Source organism: Biomphalaria glabrata, chromosome 8 (assembly GCF_947242115.1).
Source record: "Biomphalaria glabrata chromosome 8, xgBioGlab47.1, whole genome shotgun sequence".
NCBI lineage: Eukaryota > Metazoa > Mollusca > Gastropoda > Planorbidae > Biomphalaria > Biomphalaria glabrata.
The window spans coordinates 14,588,739-14,600,809 of NC_074718.1; the positions used below are offsets into that span (position 1 = coordinate 14,588,739).

The 12,071-nt window shown below is 33.1% G+C and overlaps 1 protein-coding gene across 6 annotated transcripts in view; it reads left to right on the forward strand.

Moving 5' to 3' along the window:
* Positions 1–3,177: 3,177 nt before the first annotated feature.
* The window catches only part of LOC106054647 (la-related protein 1B-like), a 36,088-nt gene continuing 27,194 nt past the window's right edge, over positions 3,178–12,071 (forward strand). For 5 of the 6 annotated variants that reach the window (XM_056038320.1, XM_056038322.1, XM_056038325.1 and 2 more), the window contains exons 1-3: positions 3,229–3,347; positions 8,452–8,807; positions 10,114–10,464. In XM_056038320.1, coding sequence (XP_055894295.1) covers positions 8,507–8,807; positions 10,114–10,464 — 652 coding nt within the window. In that variant the 5' untranslated portion in view covers positions 3,229–3,347; positions 8,452–8,506. Of the gene's footprint in view, positions 3,348–8,451; positions 8,808–10,113; positions 10,465–12,071 lie in introns of all 6 variants that reach the window. The other variant, XM_056038321.1, reaches the window with a different exon arrangement.

Consider the following 12,071-nt stretch of genomic DNA (forward strand, 5'->3'; position numbering starts at 1 on the left):
AGACTTTCTATGACTGATTATAGACATGAAAGATTGAATGAAAAAGGAAAGGGGGGAATTTAATTACTGTTTTTTTTTCGCTTTAATTTTGTTTATTGTAGGTGAGATTTTAATGTAAAGCCATCACTTGTCCCAGCGCAGTTGAAAAGATGAGTTTGAACTTAAAATCTCCCCCTACAGTTTTTATTTTTTTTTATAAAGTTAAAACCCCCCTCTTCAATATAAGGCTAAAGAAAACAATAGTCACCAGATTATGAGGTTAGCCAAGAAGAGTTTTCAGGTCTAAATCCCCCTCTAGAGGGCTTTAAATTTAAAACCCCATAGAGAGGGTTTTGAGTTTAACCCCCTTCCTGCTAAAGAGAGTTTCGAAGTTAAACTCCCACGCCCTCTTCAATATTAAACTAAAACAATTATCTACAAAAGGAAAAGCAAAGCTGCAATGACTAAATTTTATTAGCATTGTTAAACTGGGTTTTACGGTTACCATCCTCTCCAATAAAAAAAACTCAAGCGAAACTATAATTACCAATTACTCCCAGTTGCCTGGCTTCATTAATAAAGTGCAGTGATTTGGTTTATGACCTACAATATTTTTAATTTTAATATTTTTTTAGAAGAGCAGAACGATAATGCACTGTAGACAATTCAGAACATGCATTATTTATATATATATATTTTTTTTTTTTGGTTTTCAGTACGCTCACAGCGCTCCCACATACGCACAAGGTGGCATGGGCTAGGTGTCTGCTGTTTTCCAATACCCCCAGGAAGAGCCTATACTAAAGTACAAAAAACATTCGAAAGAATGAAGGAATATAATAAAGACTAATTACACACACCCACACACACACACCACTAGCGGATCCAGAACTTTGGAGTGGGGGGGGGGGCGATTTTTTCCAAACCCTAAGGCGCAGTAAACCCTAACCCTATGCATAAACGTGCGTAAAGCACACACACACACACACACACATGTATATATATATATATTTATATATATATATATATAAAGCAGTGTTTCTTATATTCGAAAATAATATTTATTTTAAAAAGCTCATTTGTAAGTGATTTTTTATATTTCTGGTATTGAAAGCCAATAAATGCATATTCTGAGGTATCTACAGTGCATTTTCCTGCTATTAAAAAGTTTTATTTCAAAAACCTAATGTGCTTACTGACTTAGACCCTCCCGCGCCGTTCGGCGCATTTGCCGTCAAGCTGTTTCTACAAACACTGGTAATGTCTAAAGCCTCTTCCCAACTGCTCTGAGGACCTCCATGAATGTGTGGCGCTAAGTTGTACTTAATAGGATGTCATCGCAACTCTTATTATGAGTAATTCATTTTGTCGGAGAACATGTCCCGCAAAACCTCATGCGACACTCTGTCGCAATCTTACTAAGGGGTCGAACCCCAGTTCGGCATAGGATTTCCTTGATTTAGACCCGATCTCTATAACTGACTCCTAAAATATGTCTTACCCCATTTAGCTACGGTCATAGAATTGGGTAACTGTAGTTTGCTTTAGAATAATATTGAAACGCTCTGTAAGGGGATTTTAAACTTAAAACCATCTGAGGGGTTTTAAACTTTAAAAAAAAGCCATCTGTAGGAGAGGGGCTTAAACTCAAAACCCCCAATTGGCTGGGCTACGCTCAAATAATTTTAGTGTGTAATTTGCTTTTTTTTTTTATATTGAAGAGGTATTTTTTAGCATCAAACCCCTCTGAAGGAGGGTTTAAACTCAAAACCCCTTTTGGCATGGCTCATAACATTTTGAGTGCGTAATTTGCTTTTTTTTTTTACATTGAAGATGCATTTGTTAGCTTCAAACCCCGATGGCGGGGGGTTTAAACTCACCTATTAAAATCTCACCTAAAATAAACAAAATCAAAGTAAAAAATCAGTCACTAAATTACAACCCCTCCCATTTCGGGAGGCGGGTTGAACCCCCCCCCCCCGGGGTTACACCCATGATATATATATATATATATATATATATATATATATATATATATATATATATATATATATATATATATATATATATATATATATATATATATATATATATATATATATATATATACAGCTGCGGTCAGAGGTTAGGCATCTGTAATCGCCACGCGCCATTGCATTTTCACCCTTCTTTCTACGACATGTAGCCTACTGTTGTGTATGGCATCTGTAATCGAGGACCCTTCCTTTATGTTCGCTCTCCATGTGAATCTATTCAGTGCTTTGTCTTTCTTTAGGCATGCTGATATCTGCAAAGGCACGGGGACCCTTTCCCAATATAGACTTTTAGTTGACTACAACAGGAAACTATTCAAATTAGATAGGCCTAATTAGGGCTACTTTTGAGGTCTGGACTTGGATTGTTTTCCCTCAAACAAGCCCTTCCTAAACGCATAGCTCTTATACACCCCCCCCCCCCCATCGTATTGCAGAGTTCATTACTTGTTAAAACGAACAAGATCAAACACTATTCGTCAATACGATATCTTTCTATATAGGCCTATCCTTCAGAACTTTCATTTTTCTGTGCAAACATATCGTTCATGCCTTTGTAAAGATAACTTTTTTTTGTTCAACCCTGTATTGGTTTAACGGTAAAAACCATTTCTCAATATTATCTTATATATTACAGATGTTAGGCTACTTCAAAAAAAGAAGATAATTACGTCATACGCCTTTCATGTGTCATATAATATATTCTAGTCATGCATGTTAATCAATGATTAGATTAATCAATATTTTTCGATCTATTACAATTTTACAATAAACAGTGCAACCCATCTGGTTATAGTATGCTGTTAAAAAGGTAAATTCAAAATCTCATGGAGGTCAGCACTTATTTCTTGTATTATTATAGATCTAGTAAATTAAAAAAAAATCTATTATGTAGCCTATAGCAGCTTTACGATGCTTATTCTTTTGCTTCACCGTGGATCTCAATGACTTCAACAGATTTTGATTATTTTAGAGCTCTAGATCTCTAGGCCTGTTTATCATGTTAGAAATCTATTAAAATTTATGGTATAATAGTTTTTGCCGTTTCCACGATTATATAATAGTAGTATCTATACATATTTATATATACATAATTATATATATATATATAGCTCTAGAATCTAGATCAAGAGTCTAGCCTGCGTGGTAGATTTTAATTTGTGAGAAACTCTGGCAACCCCGTTTTAGAGGTCAGCAATAACTTCCGTCATGCGTAAGAATTTTTTTTCTGAGTTATGGCTTACACATGTGGTGAGTGAAAGAACCATATTTGGAGTTTTTAAGTGTCATATATTGTTGTTTGCATGATAAAATTGTTTTTGTCGACATCGCATTGTAAGTCTTAAAGCATCTGTAATTACCTTGTATTATCCTAATTATTTATTTATTAAATACACACTTCTTTAACACCCTTACTTACTTCGTCCTTTCACCCCACACTGACACAGTCCACACACGATGATCCGACAAAAATAATGATTAACATGATTTATGGTTGTTATTGTCACAATACTGCAAGCACATATCCATAATCCAAACTGTCATTTGAATATTTACATAATATAATTGGTAATACTATTTATGCAGTTATGAAGACGATTAGTTTAGGCTACACATGTGACATTCCTTTTTCCAGCACGTTACATTCTGTGCACATATTCTAAACAGATTGGCGTCTGTTATCTCCCATTATTAGGGTTCACCTTTCTTTGTAGCGTGGTTAAATGACATGAGTGGCATGTTGTTATAAGTTTTCTTTATATCTTATTGGTACTTATAGATCCATTTACATACATTTTGTGGGCAATATTTATAGTCTAGATTTGATTATTTAGATTATTTTAGAATTTAGATCTAGACTTCTAGCTAGATCTATAATATATACTTATATAGTAATAGATTCTAGTTCTAGATTTAGATCTAATCTAAAAACTAGGCAACCAGTAGTCAGTCAGACAGTCAGTAAATCTAGATCTAGATTGACTAGATTATTCTAGATTTATTGTTGTTTTTTTTTGTTACATGTGTTATGTTAGATTTCATTATCTTTAACCTTATAATAAACCTTATTTAAGTCTATTTATGATGTTGAATTTTGATTGTATAACTCAAGCAACAAGTTAGAATAATTATGTTTAGTCAGAATAGTCCAGATCTATAATCTATATCCTTTAACTTTGAAGTGTAGAATCATATTTTTTAAATATAACATAACAACTTAAATGTCTTAAACTAATTACTTAAGTATAAAAGCTGTTAATACATAATTATCTTGGACTCATAAACAAGAAAAACATTTTAAAAAATAAAAAACAAAGCCGACAAAGGTTATATTAAGCATGTTTGAATTTCTTAGTTTGGACCAGTCATGTACTACTACTACACTACTAGTTAGTGCGATTAGAAATATTTTACCAATAGTTTTTGTTTTGCTTTTAGCTTTCTCAATGTGCTATGATCATATCACTGGTCTGGACCAGATGGGAAAGGAGAGGGAAGAAAGGGGTATCTTGTAGTGTAGCTTGTTGAATGTTAAAATGATTGTTTTTTAAATACATAAATGTTCAATAAGGGTTCAAGAGCCCTCAAGGGACTTATTCAAACTTATACCACCACATCTGTCAAATTACTCAAATACAATTTCCTTCCTTTGTTCAAGGTACAAAAAAAAATTACTAATAGTTACTTACTTAAGTAATTGGTTAATTATTTTTTTTTATTAATTCTTGTGTTGTTAGGTAAAAGAGATAATTGTGCAAAATTATTTCAGCTTAATGTGAGATGGGGTGTGGGAAAAATAATGTGTATGACAGACAGACAGTTTTTCTCCAGTACTGGTATCAAAAAGTGTCACATTAGGCTAAAATTAAAGATTTTTTGTTCAATTTCAAGTGTATTTACTTCTTCAGCCATCATACTTTTAGAATTTATCAGTAGTGCTGGTTAAGCCGTTAAGGGGTACCCAATTTTGCAATTTATTAAAAAAATTTTTTAAGCATAATGTGAATGTTTATATTGTATTAAAGCAGCTTGATAGAGAAAAGTTTTTGAGCACATTTAAGTTATGTTTGGGTTCAGTTTAATGGGACACTGTAGCACCTGTAACACTACTGGTAAAAGATTTTAAATAAGATTGTTTTGTAAGATAATAGAATTTATGAATTTATGCTATACTTGCTAAATAAATAGGCTATTATTTGCTGCAATATCTCAACAATAATTCAAGCATTTATTATAACATGAATATTATACCCCTAGATGCTGCAGGTGTTATAACTGGACACCAATTTGAAATATATAGTTTTATTTTTAAATACCAACTGAAATATAACTTTTGTGATTTACTAAATAGTTTTCTATAACCAAAAATATATCTACTAGGCCTTTATGTGTGTGTGTTCATCAAAAGTTTAAAATATAGCATTATAGCCTTAAACAGGACCCAATCATAGACTAAAAGGTGCAGCTTTCTGACTTTCAATGCACTTAAGAACAAGACTTAGAACTAGATTTACAAATATATTGAAATATAGAGTAGATTTAAATCTAAACTAGACCTAGCTCTAGAATAATCTAGATCAAGACTTGCTTAGTGTCCTGTGAAGATCTATTTACTTAAGTTTATAAATTTTCAGTTTTAAAGAAAAGCTACACTGCCTAAATTAATTATTAATGCTTTTAGTAAAAAGAAAAAAAGCTCCCCTTTTAGACCTTGTGGTCTATAGAGCAGATGAAGTAAAGGTCATCTGTTTCTGTGACCTACAGTTTACGAGGGTTGTGTGGCCAGCATAACGACCATCTGTCTTTACTTTTCCCCAACTATTGTCAGGTACCCATTAGAGCTTGGTGGACTCAGAGGCGCCCAAAGATCCCAAAATAAAAAATCCAATTCTTCACAAGGATTCGAACCAGGATCTCTGGACAGTCTGGTTCAGAAATCAAACGCTTTACTGCTCAGCCACAGCGCTTCCGATGCTTTTAGAAACACAATAGTTTACAGTGCGGTTTAGAGCTCATAATTTTAGACACCTCTTGATGCACCTGTGACACACTTTATGACCACATCTGAGTAATAATTTACCACATTAAATATAAAATAAAAGGAAATAGATAAGGCAAATGAGATTATATTGTTAACCCACTTCAGTACCATTTCTGTTCAATACTCCTTGGTTTTAGTAGAATGTTCCTTCAACCTAACCCAGGTGTTTTGTGTTACACTATAAGATGCCGTTTTGTGCACTATTTCACACATTTTCTTCAATTTTAAAATTACACTATGCACCCTTGAAGCTCATTTCAAAATAAATACATTAAACATTTCTAAATACAACGAAATGAAATTTCAGTTAGAATTTTTTGAGATGTAGACTAGACTTTTTAGTCACCAGTACCAGCGAAACACTCATGCAGTGCAATAAACCAATCACCACATACCATTCACTCACCATTTACTATTTCATGTCATCTTTACACTAACTAGTCGTAAGCTTTGTATAGTAAAAAAAAACAACAACAAAAAAAAAAACAATTAGATTTAAGGCATCTTATTCTTCTTCTAGCCAGTGTTTCACTGCTGAGTTGTAAGCTTTTTTGCAATCTTCAGCTGTTTAACACTATCATACAAAGTATTGATTATGTTCGACTGTAGTGGTAATAGTGTCTGCCTAATGTGTATTAAAATGAGGCATTCAAAGAGGCTATGATTCTCAGTTTCTTAAGGGTGGGCGCTGTGTCTACAGAGAGGTGGGGGTGTGGGATTTATTTTCTGTTAAAGTGTGTCCTGTTCTTAGTTGGAAGATTGCTCTTTGTTGGTAGGAACTGTCCAATTTGTTTGGCATGGTCATTTCTTTGTACAAAGCTCTACCTGTGCTTTCTGATATCATTGGTTGAGCCACTCCTCTTTGTCATAGATGGCTATCATTGTCTTTTTAGAAAATACAATAATGAGAGTATTGAGTATTATAGTTAACCAGTCTGTCTGGTTGTTTCATGAAGGAACCCTGTCTAGTCTATCAGCCTTTTAATTTCCCTGATGTCTGTGTGCTCAGGGATCCATTGTACTGTTATCAGTTATATTAAATTTAGACATACAATGAATTATCATGATTAGCGTTGTCAACTCTCTTGGGCTAAATGAGATGTTCCCCATCAATGCTTGAAGAGTGGATTGTAGATATGTTAAGACAATTATATCTGGCTGTGCTTCTATTCTGTCATAGAGCTGGTTTTCTTTAAAAATCAAAATCTAATCTAAATTTTCCAGAATTTTGATTTAGACATTACATGTCAAGTTTAAAATTGAATAATTTTTTTTTTATGTCTCACTTAGAGGAATGAGAAAAGAAAAAGAAAATATTTTTAGTTTCTTTTTATTTAAAAAAAATGTATATTTTACAATTACACCAGCCTAATGGTTGAATGCTAACATTAACACTTTTTGTGAATAGACCTTGATTTTAATGATATGACTGTATAGAATTTAGCCCTTGTTGTTTAGAGAGAGTAGTCCTTAAGGGACTGCAGGCACGACATGGCCTAAATTGTGCTGATGTGCCTAAAATCAAAACATCAAACATCTAAAATAATGTCCACAATGACAAGATCACCCTGGTTTTTTCCCTTACGCGTTTAACGGTTATGCAATAGTGTTAGTTGTATTTTTTAGTGGCCAGACAAGAAAATAGCACATCGGCATGGTTAGTCAAGCATACTAGCGGATCCAGAACTTTGGAGGGGGGGGGGCAATTTTTTTTCCAAACCCCAACCCTAATGCCCAGTAAACCCCAACCCTATGCATAAACGTGCATATATATATATATAAATATATATAAGAATTTTTTTAAAAGCCGTTCCTGCAGTTCAAAAATTATTCTTTGCTGCAAATGAATTGATTAAAACCACTAAATATTGACCTGACTCATTAGTCAGATTCCCTCTAGAAACAGAAATTAAACACCTCCACGTGGCTCACAAAATAAATCGGAACAACCTCATTCATAATATTGCATAGAAGCTTTTGGCAAAAAATGTTACATTTTATAATACTGCTACTTTCAGTTGCAAATATTTACTCCCATAGCTTCTACCAGTATCTTACTTTACCCTTTTCAAATGCACTCACTAAATAGTTGTAGATTGCATCATTTTTTTTTGATAATTGAAGTTACTGATATCACATGACCAGAAAGCAAGGATGTGTGTTTCAACCCTGACCACATGTTGAAAAGTTGTACAAATTTTAATTTAACTTTTAGTTAGTAACTAAAAAAAATAATTAAACTACAATTTTAACTAAACTTTTTTTTTCTAGTCAAACAATGGCCTTAATTAATTTTTTAAAATTAAAATTAAACTTTTTAGTTAACTTTTGCCCATCACAACTAATAAAGTTCTATGTGTAAATGAATGCTGAACAGTTTTTTATTTTTTTCTGTAGATGTTCTTCAGTGTTAAAAGTACATAGCGGAACTTGCTCTGTGTATTGATTTAGAATGGCTGCAACTTCAGCAGTCAGAGGCGATCAGGAGTCTGAAAGTGGCCCTTGTGGTACACAAAACAATAATATGCCTTTGAAAGCTGAAAAGCAACATGAAACTGTTAAAAATAATACACTGACAGAGAAGCAGAGTTCTGTTGATGACTGTGGGAAATTGAAAGAAAAAGCAGTCAAGGAAGAAGTTGCTCCTAAAAAGTTTGTTGATGCTCCATTGCCTGCGACAAATGCATGGGCAAAGCGCAGCACTGGTGTCACACCAGAAGCACATCAACTGCAAACAAATCCTGAAAGCAAAGGTAATGAAACTAACAAATTAAATAATCATTGTTAGAAGAATTATCTTTTTGAGTATCTGTAAATTTAAGTTATACAAATTTCTTTCAGTATAGTTATCATAATTATTACTCTTCTTAACCATCTTAAGATGACACAGCCAATATATCAGCCCAAGGTTATTTGTAGAAAAGACAAAGCGGCTAATATATCGGCCGTGATGTTTCCATCCTCAAGATTGGCTAGCCAGTGTTTGTATCAGTCAATCAGATTAGTTCCTTACTATTTTTACACATTAGTAGACTGTAATGGTGGCTTTCTTTGCTGTTTTTTTTACGATAATTTGTTTGTTTTGATTTTTTGAAGTTAGCTAGTGAAAATTTTAACATGTCAGCCAGTGATATTGTTGAAAGCAAACCCACTGACTCATTTTATTTACTCTGATAGCCCTAATAAAAATCAGGGCAGTATTGAGGAAAGCTTTAGGTTTAAGTTAACACTAGTACCAGATCTTAGATCATCTAGTATAGTGTTGACGATGTCTATACATGGTAACATGGTTTAGAGGTAAGGGTGAGGAGCTCGATAGAGTAGACCCATTTGAACACCAAGGGATTAGCACCCCATAGACTGTTTTGTGCTCTTTTTTAATATCAGTTTAGTTCAAGTATTTGTCAGGGAGATTAATAAATATGATGCCAACTTTCTGACCAACAAACAGAAGATGCCTGGGTCATAAATGGGTTGCTGTCACTGTGGCCAAAATGGTGTTTCCATGGTATCTGGGGGTGAAAGGGGGGGGGGGGGAGAAAAGTAGTAAAATATTGTGACTGAAGTGTCTGAAGGTCTCCATCTGCCTTGTTTCCCTAAACACAAGTATTAGGACTGTTTACCTTTTTAATTCTGTTCTTTTGGAAAAAAATGTTTTTGAAAATTTATGAGCATAAATTATGCTAATTAGCTTGGCTTATTTTAATAAATGTTAATATTTCATAAGATTATATTTGTTCATTCATTTCTCTTCATTAATATATCTAGTTTTGTATATGTAATGTAAAGTAATTAGTTTATTTGTTAGGAATTTTTTTGTAAGAGAAGTGTTTAGGCTGGAAATAGTGCTCCGTCTTAAGATGGTTAATTTATAATATGTATGTCTATTTAGTTTAATAAGTCATTGTTGCCAATTGAGATGGGGAATAGCTTCCAAAATGAGTATATAGTTAAGATAACTGTTGTGCTAGTAAGCTTTATTCTTATTATGTTTATTAGTTAATTGTCATAATTCATTGAATTTCACAGTTTGACATAAATTCTTTTGTTTCATTTTAGATGTCACAGAGAAAATCCCCCAAGAAAAACATTCTGTAAATACAGTTCCCAAATCAAATAAAAATACTAGTGTTAATCATGATAAACAAAGGCAAGATAAGCCTAAGACTGATGCTAATGGAAATAAAGCCACAACTCCTGAAAGTGGCCAGAAACCCAAAATTAAGAAATTTGGAGAGGACTATGTGGAAGCACCCCTTCCTGTGGTCAACCCATGGAAGAGGCCTTCAGGAACAAATGTTGCATCTGGTCCTTTTAATACAGACCAAGACCCTACACCAGCAGCTGCAGTTTACACTGCAGCACGCAGTAAAGAAGTAAAGACACCTTTGCCATCTCCATTTACCATAGGTAGGTTTTTTATTTCCATAGCAGACATAATTCACTGTATATTTAACTCTTTAAAATCTAAACTGAGAACGAAAAAAAAATTAACAGTGGTCCATTGACTTTTGCGAAAAAGCTATACCATGGAAAAACCATGATGCAAAAAGATACAGTTTTTATTTTTACACCACATGTTATGTATATGTAAAGTATTGTTAAACAATGAAAGCGTCTTCGCAAAACTCTCTGTGTGCTTATTAGCTGAAATAGCTCTTGAGAACATCAACTAGTTGAATATGTGCTAGGTTACAGTTCCAAACAAGGAATCCTTGTCACATACCTTACTGAAACATTTATCCACCTGTTATACATTACATTCATTTAATTGAAAATTCACTAATTTTGATACATTTTGTCACTTTAAGTTTAATAAAATGCACAAAGATATAGTGGTTGGACCTGGTCCTTTTGGCTCCCAGTGGTACATAGGGCGGAAGCAAAGATATTGTATTATTCAGTTATTACAAAGCTTATATCAGCTCACTTTGTCTGGTGAAAACTTATGCTCATTTTTTCTCCCACACCCATTCTCTGATAAAAATTTAAATTTTGAAAAACTTTTTTTTACCTGACAAAACAAAAATAAAAATCATTTTTAAAAAATCAACCAATTAGTAAACTGTTGATTATTAATTATTTTGTTTGGTATCCAAACAAGGGAGAAAAATGTATTTGACAGATGAGATGGTATAGGTTGAATTAGTCCCCTTTATACTGTGTACATAATTAGATAATAGCAATATGTTCATAAGCACTTTGCTGGCACAGTGATTAGTGAAATGACCTAAGGAGGCTTGTGCCCTCGAGTTCGAATTCAAGCCTAACATTTGTCTAAATATATAATGTATTTAGGAAGCAATCACTGTCACAATGTGACCCAGATACCCGTTTCTCTTCTTCCCCCTTACCAACCGATCCAGAAAGCTAGAGCAAAAACAATTGGTGAAAATATTTCTAATCGCATTAATTTATTTTTATTGTCTAGATCTGATTACAAATTTAATTACATGATTGAACTGAAACTAATTGATACACTTAATTTAAGCATTGTTTTTTTTTTTAAAGTATTTTGTATGGTATTGTAAAAAATTGACTTTCAAAAAAGCAACACCAAAACTGTTTTTATTTGTTAAAAATAATTCATGCACAGTATATAATTTACATTTAAAACAAGAACAATCACTCTTCCATCACCCTCAAAAATATAGTGAAACCAATTTGATATACCAAGTTACTTATTTTTAGAGCATTATATTGTCTAATATGGTGGTAAAGAGAATGTGCATTGACATTTTTTTCTCCGATTCTCAATTTTACACCTTTACACTTCATAAAGCACTCATTTTGTAGAGAAAAGAAAATGTCAATGCAAGATCTCTTCATGGCCTATACATTTTTTTATGACAGCAATCAGAATCTATCAGTGTCTTGGGGTATCAGTCCATGTCAAAAGGTTACAAGTCCCAATGTCCTATGATCATTGTGAAAAGCCTCTGCTTCTGTTCTTGTATAAAGTCATTCTAGTTGGTCATTTCACTAGTTTATCAAACAAATGGCTGCAAGAAATTGAG